Source organism: Sceloporus occidentalis, unplaced genomic scaffold (assembly GCF_023333645.1).
Source record: "Sceloporus occidentalis isolate IW3139 unplaced genomic scaffold, rSceOcc1.0.p SCAF_59, whole genome shotgun sequence".
Lineage (NCBI taxonomy): Eukaryota > Metazoa > Chordata > Lepidosauria > Squamata > Phrynosomatidae > Sceloporus > Sceloporus occidentalis.
In genome coordinates, this window is record NW_028317039.1 from 2,478,281 (window position 1) to 2,505,091 (window position 26,811).

At 40.3% G+C, this 26,811-nt stretch overlaps 1 protein-coding gene across 1 annotated transcript in view; it reads right to left on the bottom strand.

The window, feature by feature from the left end:
- Window positions 1-26,337, bottom strand: part of LOC149287542 (voltage-gated delayed rectifier potassium channel KCNH8-like) — a 241,409-nt gene extending 215,072 nt beyond the window's left edge. Inside the window, exon 1 of the mRNA XM_089492752.1 lies at window positions 26,262-26,337. Coding sequence (XP_089348878.1) covers window positions 26,262-26,337 — 76 coding nt within the window. The remainder of the gene's footprint in view (window positions 1-26,261) is intronic.
- Window positions 26,338-26,811: the final 474 nt, after the last annotated feature.

The window sequence follows — 26,811 nt, forward strand, 5'->3', positions numbered from 1 at the left end:
TTTATGTTCCAATCGATACAGGCTTTTGGGATTGATGGACACTTCCTATCAGCAATTCAGGCACTGTACTCCAAACCTTCAGTAGAACAATTGGACAAAACATTAAGGCTGATTGGTTTTATTTGAAAAATGGTACTCGACAAGGATGTCCACTATCACCTTTGTTATATATACTGTCTATGGAGATTTTAGCTATTGATATAAGAAATAATGAAAAAATCTCAGGATTTCGATTTGCAGAGGAAGAATTAAAATTATGCATGTATGCTGACGATGTGCTTATAACAGTGGAGAACCCTGAAGAATCAATTAAGGCCTTAATGACAACGATAAAAAATTATTCAGAGTTCTCGAATTATAAATTGAATACAGGAAAATCTGAAATTATATCATTAAATACTTCAACTCAAATTAAAAAAATAATACAACAAGAATATAACTTTAGCTGGAAGTTATCAGAATTAAATTATATAGGAATAAAAGTTACAGCAAAAATAGAAGATATGGTAGAAAGAAATGTTATAACTCTCCTAACTGCAACTAATTATACATTGAAAAATACTTATTTATCATGGATCGGAAGAATAAACGTAGTCAACGCATATATACTTCCAAAATGGACGTATTTGTTTCGACATATGCCTTTAAAAATTCCGAGACCTTGGTTGTATATGTTACAATCTAGTATAAATAAATTTATTAATAAAGGGAAGCGGTTGAGGCTAGGAATTAAATATTTGACAAAAAAAATAAATAAAAGAGGTTTAAACTATCCTCGAATAGAAACTGCATATGAAGCATGTGTTTTATTACATATATATAATTTACAACTATATATAAATTATGATCAATCCTGGTTTAAGTTGGAGAAATATATGACAGATAATAAACATTTATCAGCATACATATGGAAATTTGAGCAAAATGTAGGCCGTAAAGTTACTGAAATAAAAAATTATATAATTAAAGATACTATAGGCGAATGGAGAAAGTTTAAAAAAAAAATAATCTCTGTAATAGGTTGTTAGACAATGCTGAATTATATCTAATTGAAAGTAATGTACCAAACATGAATCTTAAGAATTGGAAAACAGCTGGGATTACAGAAATAAAAGATATTATATGCAAAGATACAATAAAACCATTTAATAAAATAATGTTGGAATATAAACTCCCTAACTCAGAAATATTTACATATCCAAGACTAAAATCTTTCTTAAGTTATGCAAGACAGAGGACAGATAAAGAGTTTTATGGAAAACTTGAAAGTATATTTAATAAGAGAAACATAAAGAAAGTGATGGCTAAATCTTATGAATTAGGTCCCTATGGAGGGATTCATATGACATTCTAGAAAAAATTGATAATATTTATATTGGGAAAAATATGAAGATTGCTCTTCTACATATTCTCCCAAAAGTTATATCTGTAGAAAGAAAATTAATTATAATACATGTATTGGCGGCAACTAAAATATTAATTGCTAGATCTTGGAAAGATTGCAAACCAATACTTAAGACGCAATTGGTAAAGCAAATAATGTTCCAGTTACAAATGGAAAAAGGTTTAAGCTGGGTTAGTTCATCATACAAGAAAAAGTCAGAAATATGTGAGGATTGGATCAAAAAGCTACAAAATGTTTAGCTCTATTAATTTTGAGATCAATTTCACCGGCTTCGTATTGTGTGTTTTGTGGGGGGGTTTTTCTCCTTCTTCTGCGTCGTTTAATACAATTGTAGTATTAAGCTATGGAATTGTATAGGATTTGATGAATGATGTATTCTTGATCAGATGTCCTGTTTTAGTATGTATGATTATGTTGATTATATGTTTTATGTAATGAAAAAAAAAAATTATAAATACGATTTAAAGCAAAAAAAAAAAAAAAAAAAAGGCTGGGAATATCGTCAGAGAGCTCAGGGTGTTAGAGCATCCCCTAGCATGGCACTCAGCCCTGTTATGGGTGTGCGGGGGCAATTTTTTTTCCATCACTTTGCACGAGTTGGTACACACGTTGTATTCACCTCAGATCCCCTCATGAGGCACTTTTATATACCCACTCCTAAATTGCCCTGGCCTATGGCTGGTGGTGGAGGGTGAATTTTGTTAACTTACCAGCCATTGGTTGGGACCTGTCATACTCTCACTGGCACTGATTTGGCACCAACACTGTTTTTTCGGATTTCAGAGCACATATGATTTCAGGTTTCAGGTGAGTTAAGCACCATTGGGTTGCCTGAAGCTACAGTTAATCTGAGCCCGTAAAGACTCAGTTTTGGTAGGGGGGAGTGGTGTGTGCCTTCTGGCCCCCAGTCCCCCTTTGAAGACTTTTCATACAGGGGGGACGTGAAGACTTCAGGGGATCTCCCTTTGGAAAATCTGGCCCTCCCAAGGCTTCTCAAAGCCATCTCAAAGACTGAGCTTAAGGTTATCCCACAAACCCCTCCTTTCACAACACCTAACATCTGTATCACTGTTGACAATTCCACCATCCAATCAACTGAAGTTTGCTGCCTTGGTGTCACACTTGACTATGCTCTCTCCTTCATCCCTCACATACAGTCCCTCATCAAATCCTGCTGCCTTTACCTGAAAGACATCTCCAGAATTTGCCCACAGAAGAAACCTCCCCCTCTACTGCCATTCACTACTTGAATCCATCCTCAACACTGCAGCTTTCTTTGTCACTGTTCCTCTTCTGCTGTTTCCCCATTTCTTCTCTGTTCCCTATTATTCTTCCCTTCGCTTTCTCTTATTGTCTCTTGCCCCTGTTTTTAAAGACAATATTTAAAAACCGACACCATGATCACACCCCAGCCACATTGACAAAGGTTGACAACCCTAAGGTAACCTGATTTTATGGAGAAAAGGGTGGGAATTTTTTTTTGATGATTTTCTGTAAAATATTATTGAGCACAGCACGTTTCATTTTCAATCCATAAAGATGTGAAGGGATTTCCAGTCTGCAGCTATCTGCACAGATATGATAAATACAGTAATTAATATTATTGCAGGGGAATCTGCTTTGAAGTTATGCATGCTTTAAAACTATGACCTTCTTCCAATATTCTAGAAAAATCTAAAGTGTTTTTCTTACTGTGTTCTGTTAAATAGCAGAATGCAATATGACTAAAAACAGAGAATAATTGCTGGCAGATTACAAACAACAGTGTTCACTTGGGTCTATAGATAAATCACATTTACTGGAGCTATAATAAACAAATTATACCCATCTAGGATGTCTAATTGTCCAGGTGTATTAACTCAAACCTTAATCAGTCCTTTTTAGATTTAGGATAGCCTTAAATTCATTAACTGTTTTAGCCTCTACCACTTCTGTTGGGAGGCTGTTCCACTTATTTTCATTGCATCTAAGCCTCTGACCCTTCGACTATGATGGGTTGTTAAAATTTTTCCTCATTTTCAAATAAACTTCATCCTCTACTTTAATTCATTTTATGTATTTGAATGTTTTTATCAGATCTCTTCCACTTCCTAAAAGATATACATATGTTTTTTTTTCTTTTCTGATAATCTGTATCCTGCAAATCATTGGCCGTTTAAGATCTGTACAGTGGCATAACTCCCTCTAGCTATACAATTGAATTATTCTCAAGCCCATCTCTTCTGTTGTTGCTCACAGTACATCTAAAGCTGTATTTGGCTTTGGATGCTTATGTCACTGTACTTTTTTTTTATTTATCAACATGCAGCTGCCATACTCTGAATCATTCTTCTAATTTATTTAACCCCTTTTATGACTGAACTGTTCTTCAAATTTTGTACCATTCATGGCAATGGCTTTTTTTGTGGTGTTTGTGTTTAGCTGTAATTTCCTTCTTCTTATTTATAATATTTGGGGGTTGTTTTAAGGATAAAGAGGGTTTTCCTTAGATATTATCTTGATCATATCATACAATGTATTATAAAAAAATAATAAAATATGGTTACAAAAAAAACAAGAAAAGAAGGAAAAAACACTTTTTGAGTAAGTTATAGGCCAATAAGTACAAGTAGCATATTGTTATTTTATAAGGGTGTAAAATTCCCCTTTACATTCTGCACTATTTTTCTTATAAAGGAATTTTTTGTATATTTCTGACAGGAGTGGCACAAGGTGTTTGGCCACCCATTTTTTAAAATATGTTTACTTGGAACTGGATGGTTCCCCTTATGATGTCATGGTGTTCATGTTGCTAAATAGATCTGGAAGACGTACAAAGCAAATTTCATCTGCAATTGGGAACCAACAACACTAGGCATATGTTTTAGCCTTCAGTGGGATTCGTTTGGTATTATTCTGGGAACAAGGAGGTCCACATTTGGACTCATATTTTTATTTGGGGTGGGCCCCAAGAGATCCCCAAGGGGCAAAATGCTATACAAAACTAATCTGAGATGAACTCACCAGGAACAGACAGCTGCTTAACAGCCTGCACAATATTAGGTAGGTGGTCATAATGTTATGACTGATCAGTATATATATATATATATATATACACACACACACACACACACAGAATTATGACTACCGGTCTAATATTGTGTAGGTCCCCCTTTTGCCACCAAAACTCCTATAAGTTGCAAGGTGGGGCCTCCATGGATGCATCTTGGTGCCATGTGTTCTCCAGATAATTGTCAGGAACCACAGGGATTCAAACCTGAAACCTTGTGGAATCTAGGTGAATCCCCTATCCACTACTCCACCAGGTGAATCTTGGATCGCAGTTTCCTTGGACCATACTGTTCCCTAAAGCTCTTGAAACACCTGCCCCTCGTTTGGTCAATTAAGGCTCAATATAAACCAGGCACCAGCCTAGCCTCATTGCTAGAATATTGTGTCCCTGGCCCTGTATACTGAGCTACTGCTTTGTTGCATCTGATCTGTCTCCCGTGTATGACTCTTGGCTACATCAATGATCCAGTTTTGTGTACCAGACTCCGGGGTGTTCCAGACTTACCTACCTGTCCAGCTTCTGCACTGCCAGTGGACTTCCAAGCCGTCTGCCCTGCCAGTGGGCTTTCAAGCCGTCTGCCCTGCCAGTGGGCTTCCTGGTCTCTGCCCTGCCAGTGGGCTTCAAGTTTCCTGCCTGTTTTTATCCTGCTTGTTCTCTAAACACCTATAGATGGCGGCCAGGAGAAAATCTAAAGCTAAAGTAGAGCACAGCCCTGAACTGGACACATCAGCCTGCCTACCTGCCCCTGCATTGAGACTTCTACCTGATCCGGCACCCAGTGCCCTGACAGTTATCAACGCACACGCACCTGGCCATCCAAGTGAAAAGAAAAGTCATTCATCAGACCAGGCCACCTTCTTCCATTGCTCTGTGGTCCAGTTCTTATGCTCACATGCCCATTGTAGGTGCTTCCAGCAGCACCCTGATTGGGCAATTTTCTGTAAATTGAGCTACAGTAGCTTTTCTGTTGGATTTGACCACACAGGCATCAATGAGCCATGGCCGCCCATGACCCTGCTGCCAGTCCACCGCTTTTCCTACCTTGGACCAGTTTTGATATGTACTGAACACTGCAGACTGCAAACCCCACAAGAGCTGCAGTTTTGGAGATGCTCTGACCCAGTCATCCAACCATCGCACAATGGCCCTTGTCAAAGTTGCTCAGATCCTTAGGTTTGCCGATTTTTCCTGCTTCAAATGACGAAATGTTCACTTGCTGCCTTATATATGTAACCGGCACTAGATAGGCAGGGCCAGCAGCAAGGTGGATCAACAGTGCAGAGCCTGGGCACGTGCCAGACACAGGCAACAAATGTAGGCAAACACCAAAACAGGTAGCGCAGTCAGAGACAAGTCGAGGTCAAGGGCAGGCAGGATAAACTGCAACAAGCCGAGGATCAAAACCACAGAATCAAACACAACAGAGAGCTGAGCCCAGAGTACTAAGAAAAAACTCTCTGACAGGCAATGGGTGGTCAGCTAACATGTCCTTAAATAGCCCTAGTAAGAAAAAAACACACCTTCAGGTAATGGGGTGGGGCGGTCAGATATTAAAGGAGTATCTCTTTAATTTGCGGGCTGCTATGTCCTTAGCAGCAGCTAAGTGGGTTACAATATATCCACTGACAGGTGCCATGATCAGTGTTATTCACTTCACCTGTCATTGTTCATAATGCTATGGCTGATCGGTGTGTGTGTATATATATATATATATATATATATATAATTTTTATTTTTATTTATTTTTTTAATTATTATTATTTATTTATTTCCTAAAAAAAAATAATCTCGCATGACGACAAAAATCTCAAAGATTATGGTTGCAGATTCTTTAATATCACTATTCCTTTATTGCCTCATGATACTTCAATCTCTAACATACCAAAGCTTTTCCAGTATTCCGGTAGATACATAATTTTGTTATTTGTCCGTGAAATCAATAGGCATAAAAAGAGTGTGTACTGATTGAATGCATGCTGCTTTATGGCAGATTTATAAGTCTGCTAGTCATCCCCTCAAACTTTATTTTCATTGTCTTTAATACTTTGTGAAATCCCCTTTATCTTACTGTTCTTTTCTGTAAACCTCCATATTTTTGTATTTTGCCCCTCTTTGTTGATCCATAGCTTTTCCAACACATTTGCACACAAAAACAACATATAGGGTATATATATACGGGATTTGATTTTCTAGGCTGAGACCCTTGTTTTCCAAGTCTAATAAGCAATACTGATTTTGCAGCACAGTCACATCAGATTGATGCTTCAGAAAATAATTACATCTTTACACAGAAGGGAAACATGCTCACAGCAGGGAGTCTGCAGCACGGGTAGCAAGTGTAGGAATGCATAGGTAAGTCTGGGGGGGCAGAGTGGCATATAGGGGGTATAAGGCATATCTAGGGAACAGAGTGGCATATCTTAAAATGGCTATTGGTTTTCCAAGTTTCTGTCTGTATATAACATATGCTGACTGACTTTATAATAGATACCAAAAATTTTAAAATACATGTATTCTTGTTCACTAGATAAAATACTGTTTAACCATTCCACTAATGTGTATTTTTTTCTTTAACCCCTTAATGAAAAACCCTGTACATGTACGGGCTCAAAATGCATTGTTTTCAGTTGGGTTTAGGGACCGCCCATTGTCCTTAAGGGGTTAAAATATATATATATATATATATATAAGGGTGCAGCTTATAATCGGGTGCTGCCTGTAATTGGGCCAATACAGTAACTGAATAATTATACAGTCTCTTCCAGGACACATACAAGCTGAAAACTAGTAGTACATCAGCAAGACATAACAGGAAATACGCATAATAGTAAGAGTAACAGTGACATGAGCTAAAGCCACAAAGATTCCACCATTGACAAATGAATAACTACTGTTATAATACAATTATCTTCTAATGTTCTGTTTAAAATTATTTATATTTACAGCTCTGGTGTCATGTCAGTCTAAATGAAAAAACAGGCAGAGCTTTTTTATGTAAATAACCTTATATTTCCAATGACCACTCAGTGACGATTGCACTGAAATCCCATGTTAGCCTATGTGTGGGAGTTATGGACTTCTTACGTTTTTGTAGTGATAAGACCACTTTTTAAAAAAATTGCACAACCACTTTTGTACATAACCCCCAATATAACACACATCTTGTAGACTACAGGAGCAGTCTTATCTACCCAATAATAAGCAGGAACAGCTCATGTCCTTACATGGGCTAAAATGGATTTTATGGATATTAATTTGTAAGAAGAACATAGACTATAAATATACTGGAAATCTGTACTATTGTTGATAATTGAGAATTGCAAGTGATAAATTGCAGTCCATTACACGGTTCATGGGCTTATCTTACATGTTTAATATATTTTTATTATTTCGTTTATGTATACTGTTATTTAGGATAGATGTTGAGTTGAATGTGTATCCAGTTAGCACACACTAGATTGCAATGTACAATTAGTAAAAGTTTCTTTTAAGTATTGTCTACATACAGTCGAACACTTGGAATGTCGGTTATTGATTGGAATTACCACCTGAAAGACCTTTTAGAGAAATATGTTAACAGGCACTAAAATCTCAGCTGGTCACTGACTTTTCATGTCATAGACTAATAAAAGAGGCCTGATTTCCTCTCTGCTGTGTGGCTTTTTGTTGAGCCATTTAAATCCCAGAAAACCTGCAGGTTTACAGGTCTCTGGTTCAACACTGTAATTATAGATTATTATAAGTATGTATTGAACCTAAATGTTTTGTAAAGGGTATAGGTAAGCCAGCCTTTTTTAAAAGGGACAGTCTAATGTCCCTGGCACCCCTTCTAAAGAACTCACAAGTAAGTTCTTTAATATACATGCTTCAAAAATAGGAAAAAAATATTTACCTGACCTAGAAGTTGCAGCAGCTCACCTCCTTATCTGTGGTCCGAAATGTGTTCCCTGCACTGCAAATAGTTCACCAGTAGGGGAAGAGGAAAACATTTTGGGGGTGATTCTGCAGGATCCCCGCATGCGCTTGTAAAATAGACAAAACGTTTAGGGTTCACACAACTATCATATCCATATGTGCATCTGTTGACTAGAGTGTCCCTTTAAATGTTTTTTTACTTAAATGCTTCAATGTCATGGTATGCCAGATAGCTTATTAAATGTAACCTGAACTACTGTACTAGTCTGTCGTGGAATCTGTGGTATTTTTTTCTTCAGTAGTGTCAATTCACAGTTGGCTGAAATTGAGCAACTCACCTATTTATTAAAGTGAATTTGACTGCAAATTTCACTCAAGATAACTCATGCAAATTTCACTCAAGACAACTCATGCAGCATTGCATTGAAAAGTATGACAACATGTCTAGTCACAGAAGAGTTGTAAAATGGTTGCAACTTAACAATATCAACTCAACTCCTTAAGAATAATTATTTATTTAATAAATTCAATAGGACTGACAGACTTTTCACAGGCAGAATTAACATGACAGACGTATCCACCTGCTTATAAATAATCTCTACTAAATTAATTAAAGATTAATTCAAAGTCAGCGTACAGTGCAATTTATAACCTCAACAACTCAACAAAAAGGCACTCATTTTAACTTTTCAAAATCCATGAGTTGCTGTTGGTTTCCACGTTACAACAAAACCACTAACAGTTCTGCCAAGATGCTACCAAAGAAGTGATGTCACAAATACTGCATATTCATGGAGACAGTGATCTGGTACTTCTCCTGTAAGGCAAACCAATCCCGTTCCCGGGATCAAAAATACTCTTATTATTACCCCACCCTAAAACATAACTTTTATTAATATGTTTGTTAAAAGGTATAACCAAAAAAAGATGTTTAAAAACACCAGTGTCACCAGTCCTACCATGAGAGGTATACGTCACTGTAACATGAGGGCATGTGCCCACAGTCGTATAACACTAATAATATCAAATCATATATGCTGTTGATGGCTGCAGTCCTAACAACAGAAATAATTGAATGAGTGGCATATTCTTGTGGCATATCTCTTGAATGGCTGATTACCTTTGCTAGCTCAATTTCCTTTTTCTACACTGATCACTGGGTTTCTGCATATCCTCATCTTTTTTTGAAAATTATTGGTTGCACAAGGTTACATCATGGGCTCATGGGCCCACTTGTTTGTTATTCAGACAAATAGCAAATAGATGAATCTATTGACAAACTGAATATGAGTAGCAAGCCAGAGCAGCTGCTTATACTGAATCTATTGTCATATATAAGACTATGCTTCGTATCCTGATATTAAATTTGGGCCAGGTAAATTACAAGCTGCTATTCAAGCTGCATGGCTCCAATCTCAGTATGGTTATTAGTTTTGTTTTCTTCTTTTTGTACTGTATTCTGAAGCAAGGTGGCTTTCTTGTTAGGTCTCTGATGCAACAGACCCTATGTAAACATATTAATTTGTTCACAGATGGATGAGAGACTCCCCTTCCCTATTAAACACAAAGCACACATTATTTTATACTAAGTGCAGCTGTCCAGCCTAACTATATGTTATGCAGACCCCATGATACACTAACCCACATTGTGATGTGTCATTAAAGGCTACGCGGAAGACAAGGGGTAGCTCTTCAGCTTTTGCTGAATGGCTGACTGAGAATAATGTGAATTACAATTAAGCAACTTGTCAACCTTGTCCTGCATACATGTAGTGATATAATCAGCTGATGTGGGTACAGACCAGGATAGAAAACTAAAAAGGGCAAGGTATACGTTAAATACAACTTTGATCTGAATTCTAACAATTATATTATAGATTAAAACCGCATAGATAAAATGCCAGCTCCGACCATGTAATTACTAGATTGTAGCCAATTGACGGGAAAATGTGGAGCCCCCATTCCAACAATGAAACAAAACCAAGCGCTTGCACTCCTTCAAGGAAGAGACAAACAGGTGATGTATAATGTATTTGCTCCATTATAAGACAAGGTTTCTTTCAGAGCAAAATAACCATTGTCTTATATTCAACGTCGTCTTCTAATCAGACCTCAAATAGAGGTCTGACTACAAGACTAAGATCCAGATCCCCCGCAGCGCTGCAGGGGACCTGGATCCTCCTCTGGTGGGCTGGTGGGCATCTGCAACCTCTGCTTCTGCCGGGGCATCTATGACATCACATGACCTTCTGGTGCTCATTCATAAAAGCTCTGGGGGAAGTGTCGTCAACAGCAGCAGTTCAGGTCCTCCACTGGCTGCCCCACTAGACACCAAGGAGTCTGGAGCACTGGTTAGTTGGGGAGGGTAAAAGTGGCATTTGGGGGGTTTAAAGGGCTTTCTGGAGGCAGAGTAGCATATAGGGGTTAAAAAGAATATTAGAGAGGCAGAGTGTCATATAGGGGGTTAAAAGGAACATCAGGGAGGCAGAGTGGCATATAGGAGGTTAAAAGGAATGTCAGAGAGGCAGAGTGGTATATAGGTGGTATAAGGCATTTCTGGGAGGCAGAGTAGCATATAGGAGGGTTATGCATATCTGGGAGACAGAGTGCCATATAGGGGACTATAAAGCATTTCTGGGGCAGAGTGGCATATAAGGGGGTATAAAGCATATCTGGGGGGCAGATTTGCATAACTGGGGGGCAGGTTGGCAAATAAAAGGAAATAAAAACAAAAAAAATATTTTTCTCAATCATAGTTTTTATTAAATATGAAAAAATAGTTTACATGTGAATTAATATTTACTAGTAAAACTTTTTTCTTATAGGGTAGTCTATTCAAATTTCGGGGGGTCGTCTTATAGTCAGGGTTGTCTTATAATCAAGCAAATACGGTAATGAAAAGTAATTAACAAACCAGCCGGCCGAGCTCATGAATATCACAGCGAAGAAAACCTGCTTAACGCATTTCGCACAGCCAGGTGCCTTGTTTCCGGTGCGAAAACAACAACACACAATATAGTATTTTTTTTGTGGTGGTGGGGAGGGCGAAGCAGGCAGCAGGCATCTTCAGGAGGGCAGAGCCTCCGCACAGGGACGTACCTAGAGTATTTGGCACCCAGGGAGGATCCTGTATTGACATCCCCCCTCAACAAAACTAGTGTTGGCAAGAATATTTACCATATTTCACAAATTTGTAAACTGTATCTCAACTGGAAAAAACAAATCTGCCCCTAAAGCAGCCTGCCCGTTCCAACTCCACCCCTGAAAAAAAACGGTCTGGGGGGGCATCACTGGGGCCGAGCAAATGTATATCCGGCCCGACAGAGGAATCTTTTTTCCCCACACAGGGGAAGCTGGAACCAGGGTGAGAAAAGAGTTTCCTTGAACAGTGTGAAAGCTCCACAGCAGGGGCCTCCTCTGGCAGCTGCCCTTCATTGGTTGATGGCAGAGGAGGCTCCTGCGGGTGACCAATAGAGTTGCTTGTATGGACCTTTAAAATCCTGGCACCAAAGCTGCTGCGTACCATTATGGATTAACCTCGTATTAACCCATTCTAACAATAAAGGGTAAAAAACTATGAAAAAACTAACACTAAGAATGTACACGAATATTCACCAGAACACAGGAACGGGCGATTATTCGTCTAATACGAAGATTTTTTTTCCCTACAAAGACGAACACGAAGAGTTGGCCGGTGCCCAAGTCTTATAAAAACCGAAACACACAGAGAAGGTTGTGTGTGAGGTAAGAGGGTGCGGAAGTAAGTATTAATGAATGAAAGAATGTATGTTAGAATGTTAATGTGTATATGAGTGTGTGTTAACATGAATGCTTAAGTGTATGTGAGTGTGTACTTGTGTAGGCATGAATGTGGATGTGTAGGTGTTTGTGGGGCAAAGATGGCACAGACAGGCTCTTTGGGGAGAACGATGACACAGACATGCTGTTAAGGGGCAAATGTGGTACTGATAAGTTGTTTGGGGGGCAAAGGCAGCACTGTGGGTTACTAGTTACATGCTTGGATTGAGTGTAACAAAGTGGTCCACTAGAATGTAAGATGTCATTTCTTAGTTGACTGATTGGATTCTCAAGCAAACCTCAGTGCCTCACTGCATCTTGAACACTATAATTTTGTAATAAAATTAGTATGCTTAATTGTATGTTTACTTATAATGTTTTGGCAAATTAATTTGCACATTAAAGAGATAAGAATGGGCTGCAATCTTTCTACATTAGGAATATTTATTGTAAATGGTATTTAATCTTGTAGAATGTAAAATGAATTAATTAATGTTACCCGGGGTCTCTGTGTTTTGATTAGACCTTTGGGACCGCTGGGATAGTGCATTCATTTCTGGGTAGGGTTGAATTATTAGGATATATCTAGCTCTGTCATGTTCTGATGCAAAAATTGTAAGCAACTGTATGCTATTAAAACGATGCAAATGGACCTATATCACCAGTGCTTAAAAATAAAAATGTGCGCAAAAACATTATCAAACCTCACTACTTATCTTTATTAATAATGGTACAAAAAATAAAACAAAGGCATGGGATCAGAAGCAGTCATTAAAACTTCATAAATAATACAACCCATTGCATAAATACATTTTTACAACACATTGCATGAATACATTTAGAAATTTCAGGAAGAGTCAGAGAATTCCCTCCAACATTGTGTCGCTAGTTATATGCTCTTGCCATGCTTCCTGGTAGATTAGTGGCCTTGTGTCATCAGAGAGGTTAAGGAAGGATTTTTCAGTGGAGTGGTAGAAGCTGCATCTGGGGGCCTACCAGGTGTGAACTGTAAGGGGTCATAAAACTCTATGAATTTCCAGGGTAGTAAAGGACAAGTCCCAGTATAAGGAAACTACCTTTAAACTCCCAGGTTATCTTTTCCTTCAATTTCACCATGAGCCCATCCTTTAGGGAATACCTGTAGAAGCAGCAGATCATATTATGAAGCATCATCTATCTGGGCCCCCAGGGCCATGAGCTCCACCAAGGAGTATGCAGTTCTGTTTAGAATTGTATTAAAGCATCTCTGAAGGATCTCAGGTAGGCCATCCACCTCATGTTCTTTTGGTCCCCTGACTCTTATGTTTTGGCACTTGCCACAGTTATCTAACTCCTCTGATATGCAGACCAGTTTAGAATTCACCTGTTCTCATATGCTGAAATGAGTCGCCTACAATATGGTATGCATAGCTGTGCTTTGAGCTTCTAAGGCACTGAGATGGGTATCCAAGCTGGCAATGTCAACCCAACTTCACTTTGCAATGCTTCTTTGAGCTCAGATACCAAGGAACACAAGTCACTTTTGGTTAGAAGTGGCTGAAGTGAGCCAGCTGGATTCCCAGTGGGATTGTGAAGAGGGTTTAGATTTGTGTCCTGGGTCCCTGCTCCCCCAAGAACTACAAATCAGGTTATTAGGGTACGAGGAGGAGGCCTCATGCCACTATCTTCTACCATGGCACCTCACTCCCTCTGTTTTAATATTTTTTATGTGGTCCAGCATTTTTCATATAAGGAGTATTTAATAAAATATTTTTCATTGCACCCTCTAGTATCTAGCATAGATTGATAGATAGAGGGGGGTGTACCTTCTGCAGCACCAATCTTTTCTCCAGCTGCTTCACCATGTGTATGAGACTCATGTTATAAGGTTATAACATTATTAATCAGCACCCTTAGTATCTCCTACGCAGGGCCGGCCCAAGGTAAAATGCCGCCTGGGACGAATTTTAAAATGCCGCCCCCCCCCCATTATCTACCCTTCCTCTCCCTCCCCCCCTATTATCTACCCTTACCCCCCCCCCTGTACTTACCTTTCAGCAGTCCTGCGGCGAGTCTCCCTGTTCGTTCTCGGTGCCGGCAGGGCCGGTCCGACAATGGAGCCAAGTGGGGCAACCGCTCGAGGCGGCACTTTTGAAGGGGAGGCACTTTGCCGCCCCAAGCCCTTTTTTTTTTTTTTTTTTAAAGCGAAAGAGAGAAAGGGGCGCCAAGTGGTTTTCGCTTACCAAGCTGTCAGTACCCGCTCGGCACCCCTCTCTCTCTCCTCTGCGGCGAGTCTCCCTGTTCGGTCTCGGTGCCGGCTTGTAATGCTGAGTGCCGAAAGATTTCCGGCGCTCGGCATTACAAGCTGGCACCGAGAACGAACAGGGAGACTCGCCGCAGAGGAGAGAGAGAGGGGTGCCGAGCGGGTACTGACAGCTTGGTAAGCGAAAACCACTTGGCGCCCCTTTCTCTCTTCGCTTGAAATTTTTTTTTAAAAAAAGGCCTGCCTGGAGCGGTTGCCCCACTCGGCTCCATTGTCGGGCCGGCCCTGCTCCTAGGTATGAACAGAACTAAAACCTATTAGACAGTGGTACTACAGGGAGCTAGGGGGTGACTTTTATGTGGCAGAGGAGCTGTAGTCCCCTCAGACCTGTTGGCCTGGGCCAGAATATGTAATTGCCCACAGTGACCATTAAATTAATTTCATTGCTCTCATTTTACTTAGTCCAACACAATGCAAATTTAGTAACTGAAGCTTTACTTTTCTGCAAATATTTGATTTCCAGCAATTAAGTAAAATTCACAGTTTACAGCTGTTGTCACAGACAGGAAATCTGTTTAGATAACTAATTAGCACACTTTATTCATTAAGAATTCTACTTCATAGTTCCACCAGGAAAAATACAAATCTCTGCATCATTTCTATCAAAATTATTATGTCTGCATTTCTATACTACCAAGAATATGCAAAACATGTATAGACATACACTGCCCTCACACACCCCTTCCTTTACACACATATACACATACACACCAGCTTACAAACACACATATACACATACACTGCCCTTACACACACCTGTCCATACACATACACTGCCCATACACAGACATATACATACATACACTGCCCTTACACACACACACACATATATATATATATATATATATATATATCTACACATACTAACATACGCCTGTCCATACATACACATTTATAAACTGCCCTCACCACACATCCCTGCCTTTACACACATAAAATACGGTATATATATATATATATATATATATATATATATATATACACACACACCAGCTTACAAACACACAAATACCTACACTGCTCTTACACACACCTGACCATACACATACAATGACCATCTCACACCAACATATAGACACATACACTGCACTTACACCCCATCTCTTACCTTTCTCATCTTCTGTCTTCCATCCAGTTGTGGGAGCGTGAGGTCTGTCATTTCAGACCTCTGCTTTACTGCTCCCTCATCACTATGCGCCGGCAATTGATGCCGAGCGCCGGGACATGACGCCATCCCCGCGCTCGGCATCAATAGCCGGCGCGTACTGTTTAGGGAGCATGGAAGCCGAGGTCTGAAGTGCCAGACCTCAAGCTCCCTAATGTTGGGCTAGTTAGAGGGAGGTCGTGATCTCCCCAGCCAGCCCTGCTCATCGGGCGCCCGCTGATCAGAGCTAGTTGGGGAGATCACGATCTTGCAGCTACCTCGGCGTGGCTTCTCCACTCGCCCCTCCCCTAGAGATTCCGGTCCGGCTCGGTGAGTAAGTATAACCGGCGTATAAGACGACCCCCGACTTTTGATTAGATTTTCACGGGTTAAAAAGTCGTCTTATATGCCGGAAAATACGGTAGTTTAATGAGAGATACTTAAGATAAATTAACATGAGGTTGTAAAGGACATAAACAACTTTAATAAACTGAACACCATATATAAACCTTTGAATAAATAAAAACACAAGACAGAAACTTGCATGAAACAGGCCGTGGTTTTTTATTTAGTTTACAATTCAAACAATAGCCTTCAATTGTAACTATTTTTTTTTTTTTAACAAATATAATATAACCATAACAAGCCCTTGGCCCAAGCCGAGAGCATACCAGACTAAATTAAATAACCTTGCCAACCGCCCTAAATACCAGAAAGCATAACTTAAATCATAAAGTTCACCCTAATGACTATAGGGCAACCATACCCCGATAAATGCCATGACAAATAATGCAATACAATAAATACATAATTATAAGGGTGGGTGGGAGGGCGCATCTTCATTAACTCCTCCATCGCATCTTCAGGTCAACAGTCTTGCTGCACGATGCTGCCACCACCATCCTTCACTGTGGGTGTAGTGTTCTTTGGGTGATGTCCAGTGTTGTTTTTGTGCCAAACATACCTTTTGGAATTATGGCCAAAAAGTTCAACCTTGGTTTCATCAGACCATAACACATTTTCCCACGTGCTTTTGGGGGACTTGATTTTGCAAACTTCAGCCGGGCTTGGATGTTTGTCTTTGTAAGAAAAGGCTTCCGTCTTGCCACCCTACCCCGTAGCCCATTCATATAAAGAATATGGGAGATTGTTGTCACATGTAGCACTCAGCCAGTACTTGCTAGAAATTCTTGTAGTTCATTTGAAGTTGCAGTAGGCCTCTTGTAAGCCTCCCTGACCATTTTTCTTCTTGTCTTTTCATCAATTTTGGAGGGACTTCCGGTTCTTGGTAATGTCTCTGTTGTGCCATATTGTCTCCACTTGATAATGACTACCCATGTAGAGCCCCCATAGCCGGCTAGTCCATTGGAGTCTGGTTAGGTCAGACTAGATGGGGGGTTTCCAGTCACCCTGTGCTCCTCAATGAGCACAGGGCGTCTTTGATATAAGTGAGGACTGGCATGCAGGAAAGAGTCTCCCCAGGAATCCAGGAGTGCCCCCCTCCCAAACTGAAATCTACCCCCATGTGTTCTTGGCCTCAGCGTCTCACCGTGACAAATGGAATTGCAATAATAAGCCATAATCGCAACATCATAATGTGCAGAAATTATGATTCTGTTTTTAAAGCAGAAAATAACTAGTTTGAGCGCATTTATCTCAGCCTTCAGATAAACATGATATCATCCTCTAGGGATAAGAGTGATTGTAAAGTGTAATGTAAACACAGATTTTGTTATATTAATTGTTTCACACTTTATCACTTTCTAAACCATATCACAAAAGGTTTCTTAAATACGACGTGTGTGAAAACTCCCTGAAGTCTCATTCCAGCAATGTCCTTAATATCTACATATAAGAACATTGCAGCTATGTAAATCAAAAAGAAATTGTGGTAATAGACACTACATGCTTACTGAAGGAAATCAAGCAGCACTTATTGTGTGGCTATAATTTCCCATTAAGTGCAGTCTGATGATGTCATTCCACAGAGCAATGAAAAAGTCCAATATTAAAAGCGTACAAGAGATAACATTTAACAAATAGAGACAACTGTCAATCAATAAAAGTTCAGTTGTTTGTGAGTTGGGTGAGTTGGTTAGAATTGCTCAATTTTTTTCTTGACGGTTTTGTAAGTTTCCCTAAACCTTATGCTTACAAGAGAAATAAAATTAAGTCTTGTAAGAATATTAATTACCTACCTTGGTGATGGAGTCATTTTAGCATGTTATTCATTTTTATTTTTTTAATCCAGAGGCTATGTCATGATTCCACCCTGCTAGTCTGGACCATGCACAATCATTTCGCGGTCATGTCCGTTTTCAACCACTAGTGGCCGCTCTTGTCACTCTGACTCAGAGTGATTATCATGTCCAGCTGCAGTGTATCACCTGATCAAGCCAGGCTTTATAAACATGCCCAGCCCTTCAGTCTGGGCCTTGTCATTGATGTTTCGGGACTACCTGCCTTGTTCCTGTACCTGCCTTGTTCCTGTACCTGCCTTGTTCCTGTACCTGCCTTGTTCCTGTACCTGCCTTGTTCCTGTACCTGCCTTGTTCCTGTACCTGCCTTGTTCCTGAGTTGCGGCTAGCGCCCCACTAAGTGGACTCCCAAGTCGAGTACCCTGCAAGTGGACTCCCAAGTCGAGTACCCTGCAAGTGGGCTTCCTGCCGTGTGCCCTGCAAGTGGGCAACCTGCCGTGTGCCCTGCAAGTGGGCAACCTGCTGTGTGCCCTGCAAGTGGGCTTCCTGCTGTGTGCCCCATCCCGGGGGCTTCCTGCCTAGTATGCCCCACCCGTGTGTTCTGTTTGTCTCAGTCTGCAGTCTAAAGGTATGTCTCAGTGCTATGTGTTTGGATTACGTGTATGGTTTGTTTCGTACCACTGTCATGCAGGGATTAGCGTTAGGACCCACCGTTATTGGAGTACTTTGGCGTAGTGGTGGGCTAAGCATACTATGGCCATAAGATGTGACGGAATCTCCAATAGTTATCAAATAGTCCTAGGCTAGTTTCTGTATAGTGGTGTCATGTCTTGTTCATGTCTGTAGTATCCCTTGCACCTGGGCTCCTTCTCTACCTGTGCCCCCGGTTCGTGACAGGCTAGCTGTAAGAATTATTTGGCCCATCTAGTCTGCCCATTTTTCCTAATGTTAAATCCATGCATGTTTAAATTTCCTTACTGAATTAGCCTCAATCACTCCTGATGGAAGGCTGTTGCATTTATCTGCAACCTCTCGGTAAAACTTCCTTACACTACATGTAAATGTCCGACCTTTTAGTTTTAGACATTTCACATAGCCTTTTCTGATATTTTTTTACCCTGCATGTGTCAGGGTCCATTCAGGCTGCAGAGCTGCATATCTCTGATTTTCCCTGTCTCGCTATAGTTCCCCCTTTGCTGTAATCCATTCCCGGATTTCCATATGCCCTGTTCTGTGCTTCTCATTCCTTGATTCCGGTTTTGTCTCTTAGCTTCAGCTCTGTTTCCTTTATAAGGTGTGCCCCACCCGTTTGTTATGTTTGTCTTGGTCTGCAGTCTAAAGGTATGTCCTTCTTGGTTTTGTGTTTAGGTTCAATGTTTAGTTGTAGCTTATTTGTAATTCAGTAGGCAGGGTTTAGTGCTAGGCCCCACCAAATATTGGAGTACTTTGGTGTAGTGGTGGGCTAAGCATACTATGGCCATAAAATGTGACTAAATCTCCAATTGTTATCACATAGTCCTAGGCTAGTTCCTGTATTCATGTTTGTCTGTCTCTTATGTGCTTTTGCCCTCTATTCCCTGAATCATCTGAGGATTTCGGTTCCTCTCTCCTCTCCCCATGTCCCAGTTAAGATGTCCTGTCCTTGCTTAAAGGAGACGTGTCTGAGGATCCTCACTCCATCCCTTGTTCCGTGTTCCCTGTTCTTTGTTGTGTCCTGTACCCATGTATGTCTGGTCTGGCTATGTTTCTTGCTCGGTCTCCCTGTTCCTTGCTCTGTCCCCCTTGCTTGCTATGTTCTGCTGTTACTCTGCGTAGCTTCCCTACTCCCAGCCTGCAGCATCCTGCACATTCGTCTGTAGAGCTATGTCTCATGCCTGCTCCAGGGTGCCTGCTTTTGTTCTGGACTACATCAGCTGCTATGTCAGGGCCCTGGTATGTGGCCGCACAACCCTAGATGCCCACCCAGGGGGAGTGTAGTCGAACTGCACCAGGCCCTGTCCAACTCCGCTACTGCGCAATAACTCCCGAACACAATCTTTGGCCGCTCTGGGTCATTACAGTCGTCAGTATGGACCCAGTTCCTGACAGCATCACCTGAGTAAAGTGAGAGAGCTTGCAGTTTTAAAAGTATCACTTTTAACTGTGTAAGCCAGAAAAAATTAACTGTTTTCGAATGTATTTAAATAAATTACCGAAAACAAAGTTATTTAAAACAGAGAAATTACTTTCACAGTAGGTCATAAACATTGCAAATAAACTTGTAGCTCTCCCACAAAAAGTTAGAGCTAAAAATGTAAGAGGGAGGCAGAGGGAAGAAGACTTGCTTGGATTTTCATGGAGAGAGTGAATGTGTATATAAATATATATATAAATGTATGGGGTTGGAGAAGCTATGTGTCAGCCTAAGTGTTTGATGTTAGAGTGGTGTGGATATATATATTTACGTGCATGGTTTTAGAAAGGCTGTATGTACACCAATCAACCATAACAGTATGACCGCTGAGTGGGATATTTTAGGCAGCAAATGAACATTCCATCCTCAAATTTGATGTGTTAGAAGCAGGGAAAATGGGCAAGCAAAAAGATCTGAGCAACCTTGACAAAGGCCAAATTGTGATGGCAGAGCTGTAGCTCACTACTTTTGCGCCCAAGGCAAGAATGGAAAATTATGCCCCCAGCTATTTTTTTACAGAGGTTATTTTAATTACACTGCCCTTACACTCACCTGCCCATAAACACACATATACACATATGCTGCCCTTACACACGACTGCCCATACACAGTGCCTTTACAGACACCTGCCCATAAACACACATATACACATGCATTGCCCTTACACACAACTGCCCATACACAGTGCCTTTACAGACACCTGCCCATAAACACACATATACACATGCATTGCCCTTATACACGACTGCCCATACACACTGACTTTACAAACAACTGCCCATAAACACACATAAACACATACACTGCCCTTACACAGCTCTGCCTTTACACCCACATATGCACACATACACACACACCTACTTACAAACACACAATTACCTACACTGCTCTTACACACACCTGCCCATACACACACAAGCTTACAAACATATACACAGAGCCGGCCTTAAGTGTTCTGGCGCCCTGTGCGGACTACTCCTGTGGCGCCCCCCATCCCAAAAAATGAAAGGAAAAAAAAATCTTGTCACAAAACTCCCCTTTCTCACTATCTACCACCCCTGCCCCTTGTAGCTGCACCCGAGGCTAGTGTCTTTCTCGCCTCACCCTTCCTACGGCCTTGTGTGATGGCTAGATGATTAGGTCAGAGCATCTTGAAAACTGCAGCTCTTATTGGGTTTTCCCAGTCTGCAGTGGTCAGTACCTATCAAAAGTGATCCATTGACCACTGCAGACCTGGAACACCCCACAAGAGCTGCAGTTTTGCAGATGCTCTGACCCAGTCGTCACAATTTGGCCCTTGTCAAAATTGGTCAGATCCTTACATTTGCCAATTTTTCCTGCTTGTAAGACATCAACTTTGAGTTGGCCAGTAGACATAATAAAAAATATTTTCCACAAAACTGCTTAAATTGGGTGCCAGCTACCATAGATGGCTCTTTAAACTATCTCTTTTTACGAAATCTTTACTATATTTGAATTCCCTGTATTGCATATATAGAAATGTACATTTTCATTTTAATGGAAAAATGTGAAGTAGTATATTGAAACTACACAAACAAGGAATAACTTTGGGGCCTGAAATTCAACAATAACAATTTTTGTAGGATATAAAGCACTCATAATAGTCACTGTTGCACTCACACTGCAACTGTGCTTGCCAGTGCATGTACAAGAAAAGAAATCCGGCACACAAATGTGAGCCTTCTCGCCATAGCAGGAAAGCCTATCGACAGTAGAAGTAAATGAGCCTATGATTAATCATCTGCAGACGTGAACCATGTAAAGTGTTTTCTTTTTACCCCCTTTTGTGATGTCTTGAGATTAAATGGTGCAAATTATTTACAGATGTAGCATCCATTTATTTCCACTGCCCGTAGGCTTTCCGGCAATGGCGAGAAGGCTCGCGTTTGTGCTCTGGATTCGTTTTTCCCATAAAGCACCCATGTTAATCAAAGCTGTAGCAGTAATATGGATAAATTCTGGCTGTGACAAAACTCACGAAAATTGAATAATCCTCAGCAAACTAGGTGGATTTAATTAACATGTCTAATTCTGCCATCTGTCCTCCCCTACTAATTATGGTTGCAAAGACCACATTTTTCTCAGTCATTTAAAGGAGTGCTTTAACAGTCATTGCTTGCTAAATGGCTACTTACTGAGGTATAATGAACTTTTCACATAGAATAACAATAAATGAATGTTGTTATGTGTTTCTGGATTTTGTTTCTAACACAGATTCCATTTGATGTTCATTGCATATGGGAACAGAGTGTTTGAAAAAGCTCATATTTCACCATAGAAAAGCATGCAGTGTTGCACACATACAGTTAATAAGGCTATAGGGGTACATGTTTTTTACAGGTCATGTCAGAACCAACCACTTAACCTTTACTCTCCCCAGGACAATATTATTATACATCTAGAGATGGAAGCATGCATTTGGGTTACATAAGTTATACCCTGCAGCTCTCACATGGTCTCCTGCCAAACTTGAATCCTGATGGTTAATTTGCAATGAGATCGCTTTCAGTACAAAAAAATATATCAACATCCAAGGCTGTCTTTCTCTGTGTGCAGTGTTAACAGGTTTGTGAAAATAGGTCTGTGAGGTTATATGTTTTTTTGTACATGTTGAAGGAACACATATACACAGGGCCGGCCCGACAAAGGAGCCAAGTGGGGCAACCGCTCCAGGCGGCACTTTTTAAAAAAAAAAGCGAAAGAGAGAAAGGGTGGTTTTCGCTTACCAAGCTGTCAGTACCCGCTCGGCGCCCCTCTCTCTCTCTCCTCTGCGGCGAGTCTCTCTGTTCGGTCTCGGTGCCGGCTTGTAATGCTGAGTGCCGGAAGATTTCCTCATAGCCGGCACCGAGACCGAACAGGGAGACTCGCCGCAGGACTGCTGAAAGGTAAGTACAAGGGGGGAGAGGAAGGGTAGATAATGGGGGGGGGGGCGGCAGGGACGGAGGGAGAGGAAGGGTAGATAAGGAGGGGCGGCATTTTAAAATTCGCCCCAGGCGGCATTTTGCCTTGGACCGGCCCTGCATATACAGAAACAGTACTAGGGATACGGTACATGACATATGGACAATTCTCAAGGCACTAGACTAGAAACTGAAATTTTTCATAAACCAGACACTGTGTGTATGCAAAACAGGGAATGAATAGAATTGTACAATCAACATGTTGAGTGGGATACACAGAATTCTAAACATATTGTTAGAGATGTAAAGAGTTTAACATGCAATCTGATCTCTTTTTACCTACATTAATCATTTAACAGGTAATAACATATTCAGTGTTCTACAATGGATGTGTCACACAGTGACTGAATATAAGACATCTGAATACACAAAGATCAAACAACAGACAGAGTTATATAGCCTGAATCTCAAACCAAAACAGAATGTATAAATCTGTTTGCTGCCACTGTAATGATGTGTAGGGATTTTTTTTACTGCATCCTCTTCAGGTAAAGAGTTCATATTTATCCCCAGTCAGTATTAACAAATTATGCAAAAATAACCTCCCTTATACTCAGCTCAGAAACGACTGCTGTATGCAAACATATATCCGGAGGATTTCCAAGCAAACCAGGCATTACAGAGGCACGAGCAATGCAATGCTTAGTAACCCTATCATTACCAGGAGCAAGGAAGACATTGCCAAGATAAGGCAGCATTCTTGTTATGTAACAATAACTCATGATGTCCTAATGCGAGGGCACGACCAATTTAGCATAAATGACAATCCTGGATTCCACAGACTAATGCAATTTCTGTTGGTTATTAGGTTGCATATCTATGTAAGTATCTATTTGTCTACATATTATTACTGCTGCATCAAAATGGAGAATCACTAAGCAGTAAATGAAGAGATTTGTTTTGACTAAATCCAAAGAGTATCATAGTTTTCACTCACCCTGACTTTATTATATTTTCCCAATCAAATGTTTTTTTCTTGAATTTACATTAAGACTGGTCCTACTGAGAATAAAAGTATTCAATTAAAAAGTAACATTATTATTAGCATCAATATATCTAAAATGTATTTATTTATGTAATTTACATTTACTTATATAGCACCAGCAGATTCCGTAGCGCTGTTACAATCTGTGGGATAATTTAAAGTCACACACAATAACAAACTGGTACAAAAGTAGGAGAGGGCCTGCTCTTGCAAGCTTACAATCTACTCAATGGTTGAGGGGAAGTGAAACAGTAGGAGAGATCTAAAAAATATGCTTTAAACCTACCATCCACTATAACATCTTGCATTTAAATTTGCATTTAGAAATGTTTAATTTCACCTGATGATATTATACAAGACTAAGATTTATTATTTTACTTACAGTTGTTAATAACCTACACTAGTCTCAAAGCAAATGTGTGTCTTGTGTAGCATACAGAGTGTTTAGCTGTAAATAACAAAAATAACTTTCAGAACTATGCAGGGTATGTGACAGACATGTATCTCTTTTCAATTAAACCTTAAACTCTTGAGATCAGGAAGTAATCACTGTTGTGACTTTTTTAGCACTAGCATCAACAATACAGTATAGCCTATTTGAATACAATCACACAGTATACACATAGAAGATATTTGAACTTGTTTCCAGACAGTTTTCCATTATGATTTTCATATACCCAGGTTTCCTGTGCTGTGTTTGTTGTTTTAAATTTCAATGTCAAAATGCAAAACATTACAGAGAGATGATCAGGGATGCTTTGTTGAGTTGTCAAGGAAAGGCTGGCATCATCCTGCTCCAGGGAAAACCAAGCCAAGTGGACCATTAATATAGCAGATTGGAACATATTATGGATACAACCAAAAGTGATATGCATAGAATAGCGAGCCCACAACAGGAGAACAAAAATGGATTATGGCGCAAATCCTTCTAATAATGCCCACCATAATCAAATAAGAGCAGCCAAGGGGGCAATTGCCCACCTTGCCTGCCCTCTCCTGGGAAATTAATAGTTTGGAGAAGTTGGTCCCTGCTTTGTCGGGTACAAACATTTGCACTTAGGGGTCTGAGATGAACAAACACTTTGTGGATTCCAGTACTGCTCTGTCCATGGTCCTGTACTTCATCTCAGTTGATTTTAAGAAAAAAGATTCCAGTGACCAAAAAGGACACAATAAGGGAATATTAGGAAAGAGAAGAAAATGCAACAATATCATTGGGAATCTGGTTAAAACCTATACATTTCTTTCAGATTTACAGACTATTCTGGGTACTGTGCTTTTGTGATACAGTGTTTGTATTTTTTAGTGCATTAAACTATATATTCACTTCACTATTAATCTGGTTGCTTGTGTACAGAAAATGAACATTTTACCCATCACTGCAAAATATTTTTGAATGGAAATAAGAAAAAAAGAATTAACACATTCAAAATACTTTGAAAGAAATTGCTAAAGGGCCAGAGCTGCAGAAATGAATTTGTCTCAAATATGACATTCTGTTTTCCTAAACACAACTGGAGTTGAATCTTTTCACGTTCACATGCCACGGATTACAATAAAATGGACATTCTTATGAAAAAACCATTAACCCTTTGATCCCAGTGATCACATGGGGTCTCAGATTTCATATGATTTAATATTGCATTACATAATGTAGAGATTACATGGAACAATCCCCTCTGCTTTGAATATTCTTGTGGTTTTAAGTACCCTTTTTTGTTTCACATTCTCTTGACTCGATTATGACAGTAACGCAAAAAATGATTGTATTCTGTGATATAAAATGACACATTATCTGAAATATCGTTGTTCTGTCAACAAATACAGTATATCTTGATAGCTCTCACCACTCCCACCAACACAATTGGTTTGAAATCTGATCTTATGTTAAGATTTAACACTTTGTGCTCCCTTGCATGTGTTATTCAATCGCAGAACCTAGTGTAACCAATACGTGTAAATCCAACAGATGGGAACGATAGATACGATTTCTTTTTTGCCTGATCACAAATACTTAAACATGCCGTCTACTCCTAATAGAATAATAATAAAGGTTAAAGATGAATGGTAACATCCATCCAGAGAAGATCTTTTAAAATAGCGAACACAACTTCAGACCGCCGTGTTGTTAAGCATTTCTAATTAAACACAGTACTAAGACGTGCACGCTGCCCCTTTTCGCGAAGCTGAAATCGACTCCCAAAGCCCATATACTGAGAGTACACCACGAAACTCAAATGGTGCGGACCACATATGCCACGGACACAGCCAGGGCAATCATACGAGCAACATGTTTAACATTACTTACGGGTCCCGTCGAATCTTGTGGCTATTGTATCCAAGAAAGTATTCTGTGGAGCCAGGAGCCCTTTCATGACAGGCATCTTCCCGGCTGCTATCCCATGCACGTCCGTGCGAACAGCTTGTAGGGTTTTGAACGTGCACAACTGGGGTGAGGTGTGACAGCAAGCGGCAGTCTTCTCGGTCAGCCCCCACCGCTTGATCTTTGCTGAACAAAAGACATCCGCTTGCCTGGCATGGCTCTCGGTGTAAAATCTGCAAAATCGATTGTAGTTGTAGATTACAAAGGGCTGAGTAAAGGGGAGGGAGCTGGCAAAAGTTGACTCCAAGTTGGTCCAACCCCAGAGCTTATAGACCAAGCGAAGACTGGGTAATGCAGCCGCACTGGATGTGGCTCTCCAGCCGTGTGGTGCTGAATCTGACTGGAGCCGAAAGCGCTTCCCTATTCTCGCGTGCTCCCATTCTCTTCTATTCTGGCTTTCCAGCAGATGTAAGATCACGTGTCACCCAGGGAGCGGAGAAGGAGGAGGGGGCATTGAGAGACAGCTCCCAGGTAA